Genomic DNA, 17,906 nt, shown 5'->3' with positions numbered 1-17,906 from the left:
ATGTCTTTAACATTAAGGATAACTTTAAAGTGGATATATGTACAGCACGTTTTTGGATTTCATGCTAATGGTCTATGTAATAGTTCCTACTAAGACACATTGTGTATGAACTTATTTTCATACATACACATGTATAAAAAGAGGGATATAATCTAAATTTCCTACTAAGGAAAGATAACCACAGAATTATTGAAGAAAAAATAATTAATATTTGGTGATAATGCTAAAGCTGAGCAAACAATTAATTCAATTAATTTGATCATGAGTTAATTTCATTATAGATTTTTATAATCAAATTAACCAAATATTGTTTAAAAATTAAAACAATCAAAAATTAAATATTAATTGATTCATCAAATTGGATCCATTACTTGAATTGATAATTGAATTAATCGAAATTTTTAAACTCGGGTCTAAGTTTCTCAATTTTATTTTCTATACTAATTACAAAATGAATAAAGTTGAATTTAGAAATCCTAACAATACTATAAGATTAATAACATTAATAATATGTCTTGACAAGTATGGTTAAAAAGTTAAAATTTTTTCAATAAACATAAATGAAAACACAGTAAAATATACCTACTTATATGCATATAATCCAAAATCGATTAATTCGATCAACAAAAAAATTCAAAATCGAAATTGATCAATTAATCAATTTAATCGCATTCACTTCTAAATTAATCAAAAAATTGAATTAACAAAGTGATATAATCAAATTTATTTAATTAATTTGATTAATCAAGTTTTAACCAAAAATTACTCACCTCTAAATAATGTCACAAATTTTACATTTTATAAATTATAAGAGAAAAATTATGTGATTTAATCAAATTATATAAGAAATTATGTTAAAATCTATACTAAAATACATATCTTTAGAGTTAACAACCACAGAGCAATAATAAACTTCTAACCTCTTCGTTTATCAGTTATCAAGATTTATTGACCTGTTGTGTTAAAATCTTGATCATTAATATGGTCAAAATCTCATGATCCCAATCACTGAATAGCTCAGCCTGACGCCAACCATGGCTAGGCCAAGCAATCAGCATCCCCGGGCCCCATTTCAAGTGACTCAGCCATGTGCTAAGTAAGCCACTCCCGTCGCTTTGCAAAACGAAATACTAGAGAGCTCTGCCCGGTGTCCCAAGTAGGAAACTGTCTAAAAACGACATTCAGCTGCTTGGATCCTGGAACCGGGGACCCACCTTGCACAAAAAGAAAAGCAACCAGGGAATGAAAACGGTTGGAACCGTTGTCCACAGCTCCAGAGTAAAACCCCCTCGTTTTGCCCTTAAATTTCAGTTTTACCCTCATATTTCTTTAATCATAGAAAACGTTCCATTTCTTAAAGCTTTTATCCACCGGATCCCGGTAGCAATAGCATAACGTGTATATTTATGCACAGGCTCGTACCTCCCAGCCGTCTGCTGGTTGTATTCTTCTTTTATTTTAATTTTATATATATCTGATTATCTCATATTTTTTTCAGAGTACATCCCGGCCGTCCGCTGGTTGTATTCTTCATTTATTTAAATTATATATATATATTTGATTATCTCTTATTTTTTTCAGAGTCAAGTTGTTCTTATTACCATGTGTCAAAAACTTAGGAGTCACGGTTATTTGTTCCCAGCTTATATCTGTTTTAACATTTGGTTTGTTACTGATAAAAGATATTACTAATTAAAAGTTGTTATTAAAAATATTAAGTATAATGTTTAAAAGAAATATTATTTTATTTTAAAAATTAAATAAATTATTTTTTATTATATTTAATTAAATTTTTATAATTTTATTTTGAACTAAATTAATATTTATAATCTAACACTGAATAAAATATTATTAGTTAAAATATCACTTACATTTTATATTTATATGAAGTTATGAAAATGTCATGCAGTTATAAAATCATGTTAAATAAACATATATCATCAACATCTATTCTGACATGTTAATATACCGCACAATATAAAAAAATAAATGACGATTTTCATATAATGTTATGAATCATGTCAATTATTTGATTTTGAATAAAAAATTAATCACTTTTAAAATGAAATTAACTTATAACATAAAATTTTATTTACGATTTGAATATAACTTTTTAAATTCATCAATATATAAAATAGAAAAAAAAAAGTAATATTAGATTTTCACATTAAGCATTACAAGTTGTACTGAACGTGCTTTCATACTTTCAAATTCATTGGAAACTAAATCCGTATCAATAGTTCTAGTAAATGCTTTTTACCTATTTAATTTGAAAATATAAGATAAAATTATTGAACACTTTTCTAATTATTTTATTTACATTATTGTTTAATTTTTCATATTAACGAATGGTATATTGTATATGTGCTCAAATCAAATCAATAGATAATACAAAAAATCAAAGTAAAAAATTATCATTTTTAGGCAGTTAAGCAATGTATATTTTACTGCATAAGATCATAACATATAATATACAATAATATAAAATATTTTAGTAATGTTAGGCTAAAAAAAAAAGTTTTTAGAAAAAGTACATATTGCATAAATGCTCAAATCAAATTATCATATTGTAAGAAAAATCAAAGTAAAAAATTATACTATTTAGGCACTTATAATCTTTAAGCAATTAAGCAATGAAAAAACATTCAAAATTTGGGTTTATTATAAAAGGAAAATGAGTTTACTCTATAAAAAAACAAATCAAATTTAGACAGTTAAATAATGCATCTTTTACTCTATAAGAAAATTTGAATTTAAAATCTTCAAAATTTAACTTAAATGACTTACCACCATGTCAAGCTAAAAACGAGTGGCAAATTTATATATTTACAATTTTATATCTATAAAAATAAAAAAAAAAACTACAAATTGATTCCACCCCTCTGTCTCCACCACAAATAATTTCATTAGCAATATTTAACTGTTAATTATAAAAATTTATTTTAATCAAAATAAAAATATAAAAATCTAATTAAATACAATAAAATAATAAAATAATTGTAAAAAATTTCACATATTATGTTAAAAATTTATGAAAGTAAATGTTACTTTTGTTAAATTTTCATATAGCATAAAAGAAAACTAGAAGAAACAGTTTTCTTCTAGTAATGATTAATGTTTTCCATCTCATTGTTCACCTTGTATCTTGTATTTTGACTATATTGAATAGGATCACATCGTTACACCAAACTTATATAGTGGAAATATAAAGAAAATTTTCAATCAGTAGTATATGTTCTTAAGACCATGAAGTTGGGTCATGGCTACCATTTACGGTTTAATAACTTTTTTTTTTCAAAATAATTTTGAAAATGATTTCCAATCATATGATGAAAAGAATAATTCTCTTACATCTTATAAAACTTTTGTTATTATTATTTTAAGATTAAAATCTTAAAAACTTGAATTGAGATTAGTAAATTTTAACATTTTAATTATTGTTATTTTTAAAAAAAAAGGGATTTTGTCATTTTTTTCTTCAAACAAAATATCATTATTAAATAATATCAGATAAGACCTTACCAGAATTTAACAAATAACTTGTTATTTTATAGTAGACCTTATCATGAAAATTATTTACTTAATTTTTTCATCTAAATGACAAAAATGAATGTGTTACTTTCTACATTTATTATTTTAAACATAAAAAATATAGTATTTAGTTTCCTTACAAATTATTGAATAATATTTTCAATGGTCACCAATTGACTTTTATAATTTTTGGTCAAATAGATCAATTACTTATACACAAGTATTTAATAAATATTTATAATACATAAAAATGTGACCAATCATTTTCATAATCAACTTTGCTATCTATAGTGATAAAAAATTGTCTTTTTTTTAATTATCTATGAATAATAAAAGAAATTATGAACTAAGAACAATAATTTAAAAAATTATAAGCAAATACAAGAGAAATGTGATCACATTTTTGGTCTTATTAAATAAAACAAAAATCTGAATTTTCGGGACAGCGGGAAGCAACAGCAGGGGCAATCCCGAAATTAAAGGCAAAAGAGAGGGCGAATTGGGAGTGACAGATCTGATTGAGTGATTATACAAAAAGCACACGCGTAAATCTGTATCGGAGTCCAGCGGTGCCAAAACATCGCTTGGACTCGTACGAGACTTGCCTCGTCCTCCTCCCCACTTCACTCTTTCTCCTTTCCGCTCTCTCCCCAAACAGTGAAATAGCTACTAGTAACATGATTTAATTTTTTATTCTTTTAATAAAAAAGGCGAAATAAAAAGCAGGGTAAAAATTAAATAAAGAAAAGAAAAGCAAAGACAATTTCTGACTCAGATGGAGTGAAAGAAACAGAAAAGTTTTGTTAGACAGAGGAAAAGAGAACGTGTAACTAAAAGGGAAGCTTCACTCAAGATTGACTGGGAAATTTCTTTCATTTTCCGTCTCACTTTCTCTCTTGCCAAACGGTACTCTCCCACTCTCGCTCTACTGGTTTTTTGAGTTCGAAATTCAATTTTGCAATGGAACCTGTTTTCTATAACTTTTAGTTTGATTCTTCAAGTTCTTGATGTCTGAAGTGTCAAATTAGCCACCGAAACGACAGATCGTGTAGTATTTTAACTCTTAAAAATAAACAAGGAAAAAAGGGTTTAATATGTATTTTTGGGCAATATTTTATGTTATGATAATAAAAATGAGCTTGTGATCTGCATTGCATGATATGATTGCATTGTTAATTAATTTTGCGTGCATTTGTAGATTTTTGTTGGTTGATTTTGATGAAATGGCATTAAAATGACATAAGTTAGTAATTTTAATTGGAGAAAAATAGTGATGCTGATAAGATTTGTTGCTTATTCTTGGAAACTCTTCGAAGAGAATGGTCACTAAGATTTCATTGTTACTGTTTAGCATAATAAGTTGGTTGAACTTGTAAGAATTGACCTTTCTAATTTACCTACAACAGAAAAAGTGAAGGACAGTAGACAATTAATTATACACTGCTTTACATATTGAATACAATCATTGTTTATTCTAACAAATGATTTTCTGTTGAGCGAAGGAAGTGTTTGCTTTGCTGGATTTGGAGGGGCATTTTACTGTCTTGTTCTATATTATCATTGATTTTGTTCAGTTAATCTTATTCCAATTGAGTGGTCCAGTCTAGTGAGTTATATTATGCTGATTGTTATCTCTGTATTATTCATTTATGTCTTTAATGAATTATGTCTAAATGTACGGTCTTTCTGGCAGGATAACCTTAACACATTGTTGGTCATACGAGTTACATTGTTTAAAAAAGAGCATATTTCTGAACATTTTGTATGGAACAACCCCTGAAGATGGTCTCAAGTACATGATCTTCTAAAGATAAGGTAGGATGCTAAACCTATATGGTAGAGTGGGAAGCAAAGATTTGTGTGCAGTATTACTTGCATGCAACTTTATCTAATGGTCAGTTGCAGTGGATGGTAATGCATCCATTGCTCATGCACGGGTACCTCTGCTGGTGCATTCTGTTTGGGCATCTTTACACATCTGTCCGTTGTCTCAGTTTGAAGCAGTCAGAGAATCTTGTCCAGCAACCTAGATTACTTTTGGGTGATGTATCTGTAAGTGGCTCCTCTCTCCATGTTGAGAAATCAACTTTGTTACCCAAGAATGGTTCTCTATCTTGTGAGGACCTGGGAGGTGTTGGATCATTCAATACTACCTGCTTGCTAAACTCAAACTTGTATTTGAGTTCTGATCTTTACATTTATGGTGCGGGAAACTTGGAGATACTTCCCCATGTTTCAATCAAGTGCCCTACAGAAGGCTGTATGGTTACCTTTAATATGTCTGGCAATGTAAATGTGGGTCAACATGTTGCCATTGTTGCTGGTTCAGTAGTAATTTATGCTTCCAATTTGACTGTTGGTCCCAATTCTGCTATCAATACAACATCCTTGGCTGGTTCACCACCACCTCAAACTAGTGGTACACCTGTTGGCATTGATGGAGCTGGTGGAGGACATGGCGGCCGGGGTGCTTCATGTCTGAAAAATAATAAGACAAGTTTTTGGGGTGGTGATGTTTATGCTTGGTCAACTTTGTCTGAGCCATGGAGTTATGGGAGTCAGGGTGGTAGTACTTCCATTGAACATCGGTTTGGAGGGAAGGGTGGAGGACGAGTTAAGCTCATACTAAAGGACATGCTATATCTGAATGGATCTGTAACTGCAGAAGGTGGGGATGGAGGACTAAGAGGGGGAGGGGGTTCTGGTGGAAGTATCTACATAAGAGCTGTGAAGCTGTGAGTACATGCTGCCTGAACTAACTAATTTCATATGTCTATTTTTCTGCAGCGTGGGTTGTCTGTTGACATTTGATGCTAATGCCTACTGAATGAGCACTTTTACAAAAATCTATTAACGGTGCCCATCATTTCTTACATTATCAACGCACACACTAATGCTTACCCTTGCTGCTGATGTTACAAACATCATATAGAAAAGTTCTATCATATTAATTGTTGTGTTTGTTAAAGTATATGGTTGCAATAATGATCAGCAAACAAATTATTGCATTTAATGTGGTTGCTAATTCTATGTTTCTATTGCAGTATTTTATTAGGATGTGAATGGATATATCGAAAAGGGCTGTTTGCATCAGCAATATAGGCAATGAATTATCTTTATAGTGGTGAACATGATGGAGATACCTCAATAGACTAAATCATGGATGCATTTTGTAACATATTTTTTTGATAATAGTTAATGTTGGGCCCTGAAACCTCTTTGCCAATTTCTGTTTTGGCCAGTTTTTCACTGTGTTCTGTGGTAGCATCAACCATAGGCTTTTGTGTCATAAATACAAATGGATTGGAGCCTATAATTTTTTAGAGTGAAATTTATTGCTTGATTAGTTATGTCATCTGTTGTAGGGCAGTTAGAAAGATCCTATATTAAAGCTTTAAAGTCAATCAAATAGTGTAATTTACTTCTTTTTTGATTTCTTTCTTCTTGGTGTGAAGAAAAAAAGATACATTCTGATAAGAGATTTTTCTTTTATCATGACTGGATGTACTACAGTCCTTTTTGGTACTCAAAAAAACTTCTTGTGAATGACAAAACAATGGTGTGCAGAGCCTGTTGACCACTTTGGGGCATTACTGTTGAACATCCTACAGATAGTTAAAAATGATGAATTTGATTTAAAACTTTTGACTTAATGTTTGTTTCCTGTTCTGATTACATAGGAAGGGATATGGAACTATAAGTGCAGCTGGTGGGATGGGATGGGGTGGTGGTGGTGGTGGAAGAATATCTCTGGATTGTTACAGCATACAAGAAGATGTCAAGGTTTCTGTACATGGTTTGTACTGATCACACCTGTAAAGACTAGAAATTTAGTACATAGCTGTAAAATGACAAATTACTGTGGTTTGGTTAGGCTACATTACATGGTTCAATTTTTGGCAGGTGGTTTTAGTTTTGGTTGTCCTGGAAATTCTGGAGCAGCTGGTACATATTTCAATGCTGATTTACTGAGTCTCAGAGTTGGCAATGATAATGTCACTACAGAAACTGAAACTCCTTTGCTTGATTTCCCTACTAGTCCGCTATGGTCAAATGTTTTTGTGGAGAATAATGCAAAAGTTTTGGTTCCTCTTCTTTGGACCAGAGTTCAGGTTGCTTAATGTCTATCTTCTTCTAGTATACTATTCTTTTTCATAGATTTACCAAAATTTTCTTTTCTCTTATAATTCATAGCTTGTCAGCCCAATTACTTTTATCTAAATACCTTTGGAGCATTGTTCTTCTAGAATAGGGGGAGTGGTCATATTCCAATGGCTTGTTGATTTCTTTTTAACTGTGAAGGTGAGAGGCCAAATTAGTCTATATCGTGGGGGAGCAATTGTCTTTGGGCTGTCTGCATACCCAGTGTCGGAATTTGAGCTTGTTGCAGAAGAACTTCTAATGAGCGATTCCATCATAAAGGTATGTTTTATTTGTTGATATTTTATGTTTTCTAAGGGAAACTTTTAAATGTGAAATGTTAGACATTATTTTTTGTTTAGATAGAGCTGTACTGCAAACTGTAGTGGCTGTATCTGGTGCTAGGTAGCTGGGGTATGAATTCTTTTTAAGTGAGCCAAGTACATTTGGAAGATGAGGTAATTATTGTTTCAGTATGAATTCGTAACCAAGATTTTGGTTTTCACCTTACCAACAGATTAAGTAAGTGTGGGGATGAGAGAGAGGACTAATAATAGATTTTACTTGGTTCTTTGAAGCCATTCCCTTCCAAAACTGTGTTTTGGGACAATCACTGGTTCAAATTTTAAGATGATAAATTTTGTCTTATTGTTTACCTTGTAATGCAATTGACATGTGCAGTTTACAGATATCACTTTGTTAATGGTTCATAGTTTGTGATAATGTCTAGATGAACTACTTCAATATTTACCCACAGTTTTTAGTTCAGTATGTTCTGAGAGGTGGCCACAGTTGTGTGGCCCTCTTAGTGAAAGTTTGAAAGATTTATGTTCCTTTTTTGTTTTTGGGAATTTCTTCTGAAGTGCCAATCTTGTTTAAACTCTATGAAGGCATGGGTCATTGTTAGTCTGAATAATTTCCTTTCCAAAATGAAGGTATTTGGTGCGTTTAGGGTTTCTGTCAAAATGTTACTCATGTGGAACTCCAAAATTCAAATTGATGGTGGCGGAAATACTGTTGTGACTGCATCTGTCCTTGAAGCAAGGAATCTGGTTGTTCTAAGAGTATGATGCTTGAACTTATCTTGAATTTCACTGTTATTTCTTGTCTTTAATGCTCAATCTTCATCTTGGTTTTTAAAAGTTTTAGATATTTAAGTTGATGCCTTTTCTTTGCAGGAGAACTCTGTCATTAGTTCAGACACGAACTTGGGTGTATATGGTCAAGGACTGCTGATGTTAACCGGTCATGGTGATGCAATTAAAGGCCAACGGCTTTCTTTGTCTCTATTCTATAACATAACTGTAAGCCATTACTGACATGAATCACTATTTTATGCTGTTTATACTATTAAAGATATGTGATAGTTAAGAATGCTCCAATTTGTGTGCATATTTTTACTTATTAAAGGTACATGATAGTTTAACAGCACTGCAATTTGTATATAAGTGTATCCTCATTTACGCTTGTGTCTGTGTCCATATATTTGTATATCTCTGCAAGTTCTGTGCGGATGACTCCAGAGAAATATATGATATTGGTATTATGTATCCATCGGCGATACAAAAGTTATGTCAAATGTCTGAGCTTCCATACAGTAACTGAGATTCTTTGAGGGAAGCCTGTCTTGATACATGTGAAAACCTGATAGGATTACATTCTATTGTAATCATCTACAAAACATCTTTTTCAGCCCCGCAGCACTGACCTATGTGCTTTCTTAGGCATGCCACACAGCTCTTACTTAACTTGTATAGTGGAATATTTTCTTCAAAAAAAAAAAAAACTTGTATAGTGGAATTGAGGTAATGGTTTGTGAGAATCTGTCTGTGATCAATGTTCCTGCAAAAATGTATTGACTGATATTATTGGCACTTGAAGACAATAAAGTTTTTGCTGGGACCATGCTTTGACTTCTTAGTTTTATGAAACTGGTTCTTTCTTTTTCCCCTTTCTTCATTTCTTTCTTCTCTTGGAGTTTTCTATTATTCTTCTGATATTTCTGACATCCTTTAATTTCTGTTGAGCTAAATTTCTCTTGTTTCCTTCAATTGATACCCCGTTTTATTTACAAGTCCTTGCATGTCACAGGTTGGGACAGGTTCTTTACTTCAAGCTCCATTGGATGATGATGATAGCAGAAGTGTGTGAGTATGAATTTCAAATTTTCAATAGCTTTTTCATAAAATTAAGCATTAGAGTTAAATGTCACAAGTTACTTGTATCTTTAAATTCTCCTTCGTTTTTGTAGGGTTACGAATTCCCTTTGTGAGAGCCAAACATGCCCAATAGATTTGATAACTCCTCCAGATGATTGCCATGTTAATTATACACTATCCTTTTCTCTACAGGTGCATATGTGAATTTGCATTATTTGGTGAATTTGAATTATGTGTGTTCACTCTTTTTCCTTGTTGAAAATTCATGCTTAAAAAAATAACTGTACTTGGAACGCCAACTTCCAGCCGGTCAAGCATATTTAAGTACAAAGGATTTATTTAACACATGGAAAGTAGTTGGGAAAGTGACAATCTTATAGGGTTCAATAACAATTGAATTTAAGATCAGCATGAATAACACATTTGGTTATTCCTTCAATAACATTTGGGTAAAGCATTATAGGTCCAATTAATCAATCCCATTCTTCTAGTTACAAGGTTGAACTGGTTTTACAACAATGACAATGTCTGGTAAATGACATGAAGTGCCATCTTGCAAATTTACTCCAGTTTATCAAAAAAGGAAAATTTTCATTCTTAAGTGGAATCGCTTTCATACCTTGGACGTGGGGAAGGAAGAACATGCACCATATTGCTTTAAGTGATTTTCTTCCTGGTTTGCTTCACAGCATTAAGATGCTATTGTGAGTGTGGCATAGTTCAATTACTAACTGCTTATATTTGACCTATTAACAGATTTGTCGGGTTGAGGACCTTCTAGTTAATGGAATTGTTAAGGGAAGTATAATTCACATTCATAGGGCAAGGACAGTCACCATTGATGCTGATGGTCTGATTACTGCATCTGAATTAGGTAACAGAGAGTATGAACAGCAGTGGTGATATCTGATCCATTGTTGTCTATTGCATTTTCCCCATTTTCTATCTTTCTGCTTTACAAGTCTAATATGCCAAGCCATCAGTTAATCTCTGTGAAGTAGGAATCACACTATTGTCAACAAATCTAATTTATAGAGACCCCTTGTTTAGGGTGCAGCAAAGGTATAGGGAAAGGAAACTATTTTAATGGAGCTGGTAGTGGTGCTGGGCATGGCGGACGAGGGGGTGCTGGATATTTCAATGGGAGAGTTAGCAATGGTGGTCATGAATATGGTAATGCTGATCTTCCTTGTGAATTGGGAAGTGGAACGGAGGGCCCCAACAAGTCATTTGGACATGTGTTTGGAGGAGGAATGATTGGTGAGTTTTCAGTTCACAAAAAGCAAAATGTTCTATTTGATTGGGTTGTATTCTTAAGTATTTAACATGTGATGGGAGCTACTAATCTTTCAAGAATTAATGTGGCAGCAAATATTGTCCACAATATTCAGAGTAGTTTTCACGATTTGTTTAAATTCTCTGATAGTTTGCATTGATTATTTTGACTGAGTTGTGGTGGTATCTTCTCTAGTGATGGGCTCAACCCAATGGCCTCTCTTAAGGCTTAGCATTTATGGATCTTTGAGGGCTGATGGTCAAAGCTTTGGTAAAGCAACAATAAATGGTAATGGATCATTAATAGGTGGACTTGGTGGAGGTTCTGGTGGGACAGTTCTTTTATTCCTTCAAGAGCTTATGCTTGCGGAAAATTCATCTTTATCAACTGTTGGGGGAGATGGTGGTCCTCTTGGTGGTGGTGGTGGTGGAGGTGGAAGAGTGCATTTTCACTGGTCTAACATAGGCATTGGGGATGAATATGTCCCAGTTGCTACTATCGATGGTTTCATCAATAGTAGGTATGGCTCTTTGATGCAACAAATGTCAATTTCTGAATAATTCTCAAGTGAATTGACCTGTAACTAACAAATGTGTTGATCATTTATTTTTCTTATGGACTGATTTTGTCACAAAAATTTTATGATACTCCTGTTTTGAGCTAGAAAATTATATGATACTCCTGATTTTGGCCATTTTCACTATGCTATTTGTTATTTAGTATCAGATTAAGGAGTTAACCAACTGCTAAAACAACAAGCATTAGATGGAGTTCTTTTCTGTAAGGCTATTTGCATTGTGCTATTCATTCTTTAGCATCAGATTATTAGGAGTGAACTAACAGCCAAATCAGAAAATACTAAATGGAGTTCTTTTCCAGTAAGTCTTGGAAAGATTTATATCATTTAATGTCTCCACTGTTGCACAGAGCGATAATGTGTAGTTTTACATTGTCTGTTGTCTTAAGAAACTATTACAATTTCAATACAGAATCTTTTCCAAACGAAAATTTGTTGAATAGCAGCTTACTACTTCAATCGTGATGGGTGACAGTGGAGGTGCTGGAGATAATGGTGGACTCTTTGGAGATGAGGGCACTGTTACTGGAAAAAAATGTCCAAAAGGCCTCTATGGTACATTCTGCAGGGTAAGGTTTCATTTATTTTTAAAGTTACATATTTTTCTTTTAAACTTGTGTTTTGAGATGTTATGTGCTGTAGCAAAAGCCTTATGCATCACATTGTTGGGGTCATGTTACATGATTACTTAGAAATAATTTTTGCAGTTTGCACATATTTGCTGAATCCTTCTAAAAGTTCATTATAATCTTGGTGCTACTTTGGGTAGCACCCTCCATCCCAACTCAAAATTTCCTCTGAAAATATTGCATGATAGTATTTGTTGGGTGGTTTCTATGGAAGGATATTAATACTGCTACATGGTTTTTTCAGTCCTAATGCCATCATTTTTCTTTGTTCTATGAGGACAAAAACCTAATCTGAGTTACTAGAGTTCGCTCCAAGACCAAAAATTACTGATCATACTATAATCTGGTTTGTTTGGTGCTACTCAGTGTACTACTAGATTATAATTAGAAATTATTTACAATTAATCAGTTAGGGACTTGTTTTGGTTTGCTATTTTACTATGTCTATGCATGTACAGATACCTTATCTTGTTCATTTGCATGTTGGTATGAACCATTCGACTATTTGCACTCATTAACTTTACATCAACATAGATGCTAAACTATTGTCTGTCTCTTTTAGATTTTAGAATTTTATTTTTCAGTCATACATGATCTTAGCTATTGACAATGACAACTATTGAAATTCAACTAATTTGGATTTCTTTGAAATTATATCCATAGGAATGCCCCATCGGCACTTATAAAGATGTTGATGGTTCTGAAGAAGATCTTTGCACTCCTTGCCCTCTTGAACTTCTTCCAAATCGTGCAAATTTCATATATGTACGAGGTACTTGTTGCCAGTGTGATTTACAATTTACAATCTGGAGTCTCTCTTATTCAGTCTTCCATACCACGTTCTTTTTCACTCAATTGTTTCTCATACATATGATCTTTGTTCTCACTTTTGGGTGTGTATTTTCTCCAGGAGGAGTGTGTCAGCCATTTTGCCCCTATAAATGCATATCTGACAAGTATAGAATGCCAAATTGCTATACCCCTCTTGAGGAGTTGATGTATACATTTGGGGGCCCTTGGCCTTTTGCTCTCCTTCTGTCTGGTGTTCTGGTGCTTCTAGCTGTATTGTTAAGCACTTTAAGAATCAAATTGGTTGAATCAAGCTCATATGGTGCTAATATTGAACATCAGAGTAATCATCATACTCCATACCTTCTTTCCCTGTCAGAGGTATATTATTGAAAGGCATATTGCATCTTCTCGTCTTATGCTGTATGCAGCTATGACTGGATCCAGTTTCATCATTTTATGACATTGCTTTGTGAACTATATATTTTTTTTCAACCTAGGTAAGGGGAACCAGAGCTGAAGAAACTCAGAGTCATGTCTACAGAATGTACTTCATGGGTCCCAATACTTTTAGAGAACCATGGCACCTTCCTTACTCTCCTTCTGATGCAATCATTGAGATCGTGTAAGGAAATAATTTTAGTTACAAAGAGATCAAATGATGGCTCTTTTTTATGCTAATGTAGTAATATGATTCTCTAGGTAAATTACATGCAGGTAGGAACATTTTTGGGTTGAGTGGATCGTTAATAAACTCAGTTTTATCACCCACCCCACGCTGGCCCCACCACCCACCCCCCCCCCCAAAAAAAAAAAATGAAAGAGATCTTTGTGATGCCCAAAAACTTTTGTCCCTAGCCCAGTAAACCAACATTTTAATACCCTGCTCGCCATGTGAGAATAGTGTCTATTTATTTATTTACTTTTGGAGGGTAGGGGTTGGTGGGTGTGGTGGGAGTGGTAAATTTTATTCAGAATGAATTATTTAATGTACATTGAAGTAGAACACAAAGTACCCTTCAGCCTTTACATGACACAGTCCTTAAGAGAATAGCAGTCATCTAGTTAGCATCACCCTGTTTTGTTGGCTCTTGATGCAAGACACACTTCCTATTCAAGCTTGCCAATTAGAGAGATGCAATGAATATCGTGTACTGTAGATAATTTTCTTGCTTAGTAGAATTTTATTCATTAAAGCCCCCCATTTTTCTATGCATGTTAGCATCCACCTTTTCCATTTTTGTTGTTGTGAAATAGTATTCATAATAATAAATAACCTTATTGAGCTGTAGGTATGAAGATGCTTTTAACAGATTCATTGATGAGATCAACTCCGTTGCTGCATATGATTGGTGGGAAGGGTCAGTGCACAGTATACTGTCAGTGCTTGCATATCCTTGTGCCTGGTCCTGGAAACAGTGGCGGCGGAGGAAAAAAGTACATCGGCTTCAGGAATATGTCAAATCAGAATATGACCATTCGTGTCTGCGCTCTTGCAGATCACGAGCTCTATACAAGGGAATGAAGGTTATACTTCTCATATTTTATTCTTTTGGAGCCATCCTTTTTCCTGAGTGCTAAGCTTTATTTGCTCAAAACCATTTTCTTAATGTTAACTTGAGATATATTTCTGAAATTATTTTGATTTCATGTTTCATTACTGTGTCGATGATGCTTTTGAATTTCAAGAAGATAGTGGGTTCTATTTATCATCAGGGTTTAAGAACCATAAGATGCTTACCAAGTGACATGATGATTTATGCAAATTCAGCAAGTGGAAGTCAAACCTATCCATGCATTCCTTGCCTTACACACAGTTAAATTGAATATTTTTCAAGTTTGTCTTCTTTATCATGTCTTTATATGGGTACAATTTATGCAGGTAGGAGCAACACCTGATTTGATGGTTGCATACATTGATTTTTTCCTTGGTGGCGATGAGAAGCGTGTGGACATGGTATCTATCATACAAGAGATTCCCATGTGATAATTTTGGTGGGGATGGGAGCTATATGTCACCCTACATTCACTAGCGATACGTTGTTGACTAATCTTTTGGCCAGTGTTCTTGGCTGTCTTATAAATTTTCAGTGGCTTTATGATAAGTTGATTTAATATTCATCTGACTTAAAGAAATTTGCTATCCCCAGCACATACCACCAACTGTTTGGAATCGTTTGGTGGCTGGTTTGAATGCTCAGTTGAGGACTGTGAGACATGGATCCATCCGTTCTGCGTTGGTTCCTGTTATGGATTGGATAGCTAGTCATGGAAATCCCCAGCTTGAATTCCATGGGGTTAAAATTGAACTGGGGTGGTTTCAAGCAACAGCTTCTGGCTACTATCAGCTGGGCATCTTGGTAGTGGCTGGTGACTACACTTTTCACAATTTGCACCAACCTGATATGTTAGATAGAAGCAACGATGGATATCCAAGGTAATCTTAAGTAGCTGTCTCTGAGATTGCTCTAGCTGTCAAAACAAAACATAGGATTATGATCACTGATCCTTTAGGTAAAATGTAGAAAGCCAGTGGAAGATGTTGGAGTTGGATCTGCTTTTTGAGCACTCTAGTGAATGCCCAACACAAGGTTTCCAATATTTGGATGGTTGCTTTTTGAGCTCTGTAAATAATTATTTGCTCATTGGATGTTTGTGTATTAATGATTCAGGAAAGATGCTGCATCTGCAGGCAAAAGCCTTAAACAGCTGCAACAAAATTGGCCATACCAACTCATGCATTATCTCGTAAAAGGATTCACAGGGGGAATAATGGAGGTCTTTATAATGATGCTACATTGAGATCTTTGGAATTAAAGAGCTTTCTCTTTCCATTTTCTCTCTTATTGCACAACACTAGACCTGTTGGCCGTCAGGTGATTCAGAGATATTACTTGTATAACCTCTATCCTATGGCTGATTTTTTGAATTGTTTGTCATCTAATGCTGACATTTTGTGTTTCAGGACTCACTTCAGCTCCTGATTACTACCATGCTTTTGGCAGATCTCTCTGTTACCCTTCTTACTTTGCTTCAGTTCTATTGGATATCTCTTGGGGTATTCCTTGCTGTCCTGCTTATTCTTCCTCTGTCGCTGCTTTCTCCATTCCCAGCTGGCTTGAATGCCTTGTTCAGTAAAGAGCCTCGGAGAGCTTTGCTTGCTCGTATATATTCCCTGTGGAATGCTACATCTCTGTCAAATATCGTAAGTAGCTTTAAATTCTTGGTACCTTTCGAGCAAGATAGTTACACCACTATTGACATTAGCACGAATCAGCTATAATGCTTTTGGATTTTCTGTTCCTTCTTTGTTCTGTGAAATATAGTGATGCAATGACTGAAATGTAGTGTTATGCCAACCTAATACTCCATGCTTATGGTGTAGTCACCTAAAATTTCATCAAGATGATCTGTGTTTTCTATGAAGCACTACACAATTTAGAGGAATAGTTTTAGATGAAGGTAGATTTGTCTCCTCCTGTAGGCTTTTCTTAAATGATTTGCTGTAGCAATATAGCCAAAGGGATGAATTTTGCAATTTGTGTTATTCATAAAGCATTGAATCTCATATTATATGTGAATAAGACATCAATAATTGATTTAGACCTGTAAATATCTGTGCCAGTGTCATGTGCCTAATTTTACTTTTGCAGGCTGTGGCTTTCATCTCGTGGCATTATCATTATGGAGTCTCTTCTTTCCAGCGCCTGACAAGAAAATACTTGGAACACTAGAAGGTGAGGATTTTAATGCTTATTGGTCTGATGGAAACTCTTGGAAGCTTATCTAAATTTTGGGGTGATTAAAAAAATGCAATTTTTTAGTAGCTTGCATCTATGGTGTTAAACATTATACTTGAATATAGCTCATGCAGTGTTAGCGGAACAGCAACTGTTAGGGAACCCTTTATCAGGTCCATTACCAAGGCTGGAGTAGGAAATTTGTCAAGTTAGTTTTTGGAGCTGTCATGTTCCCAAGAGTACTTGCTTCTTCTTAATAAATGGATGCAGAGGACTACTTACATGCTTCGTTTGTGTGGATAATAGCATTTTAACCAGTTAACGGAAAATTTTCTTCCTAAAAAACAGAGAGAGCGGAGTCATGACATGAGGAATAGTTAGATGCTGGGTTGATTAACTCTTGAAGATATTACCATTCACATGCACTTATGTGGCCGTAAATTGGTCCATATCTGAGGACGTCGCTGTGGCCATCTGAACCAGATTCCCATTTATAGGTTTTTTAAAACGTTTTTCTTTCCTACCCAGATGTCTTATTGGCTTATGAATTGCATTTGTGAACAGGGAAGATGACAAATGGTGGCTCCTGCCAACCATCCTTCTACTCTTCAAGTCAATACAAGCTCGCTTTGTTGACTGGCACATTGCAAATCTAGAAATCCAAGATTTTTCCCTCTTCTGTCCAGATCCGGATGCTTTTTGGGCCCATGAGCCTACTTCTTGACTTAGAAGGAGACTGCTACGTCGGCTGAGGCCTTAATCTTCTGCAATGGCTCTGGCAGGCTGCTTTCCTCTGTAAATTTTGTCCAAAGTTGTACAAAGCATCGAGTATAGGCATGCAGTTTTGCACCTCTGTGGGTATTGTTGCATAAAAACATTCAAGAGTTTTGTCAATTGTTGAATAGATATCTTAGTTCTTTATTTATTAGAAATCACAGCTGATTGCAATTATTTTTGCTCATATAAGACGCAAAAAGTCTCTCTCTCTCTCTTGGCTTGGCAAAAGCAGTTGATGAAGGAGAGAGAGAGTACATTGGAGTTGAGGAATTCTGAAAGAGTATGCTC

The 17,906-nt window shown here is 34.1% G+C and overlaps 1 protein-coding gene across 1 annotated transcript; it reads left to right on the top strand.

The window, feature by feature from the left end:
* The first annotated feature begins 4,111 nt into the window (after nt 1–4,111).
* On the top strand, nt 4,112–17,906 carry LOC110423166 (MraZ). The gene is given in 27 exon segments (XM_089784246.1): nt 4,112–4,437; nt 5,225–6,266; nt 7,212–7,327; nt 7,435–7,643; nt 7,834–7,953; nt 8,607–8,735; nt 8,850–8,975; nt 9,763–9,818; nt 9,923–10,022; nt 10,587–10,704; nt 10,881–11,090; nt 11,302–11,626; nt 12,159–12,252; nt 12,976–13,084; nt 13,223–13,482; nt 13,602–13,726; nt 14,394–14,628; nt 14,984–15,069; nt 15,071–15,131; nt 15,133–15,165; nt 15,252–15,538; nt 15,774–15,826; nt 15,829–15,977; nt 16,067–16,306; nt 16,755–16,801; nt 16,803–16,838; nt 17,406–17,906. Coding segments are annotated over 26 exon segments (4,386 nt in total). The 5' UTR covers nt 4,112–4,437; nt 5,225–5,364; the 3' UTR covers nt 17,566–17,906.

This window comes from Theobroma umbraticum, unplaced genomic scaffold, assembly GCF_002168275.2.
Source record: "Theobroma umbraticum cultivar Fairchild unplaced genomic scaffold, ASM216827v3 scaffold_30.0, whole genome shotgun sequence".
NCBI lineage: Eukaryota > Viridiplantae > Streptophyta > Magnoliopsida > Malvales > Malvaceae > Theobroma > Theobroma umbraticum.
Note: the sequence above shows the minus strand (reverse complement) of the source record. Positions and strands in the feature narration are given on the sequence as shown.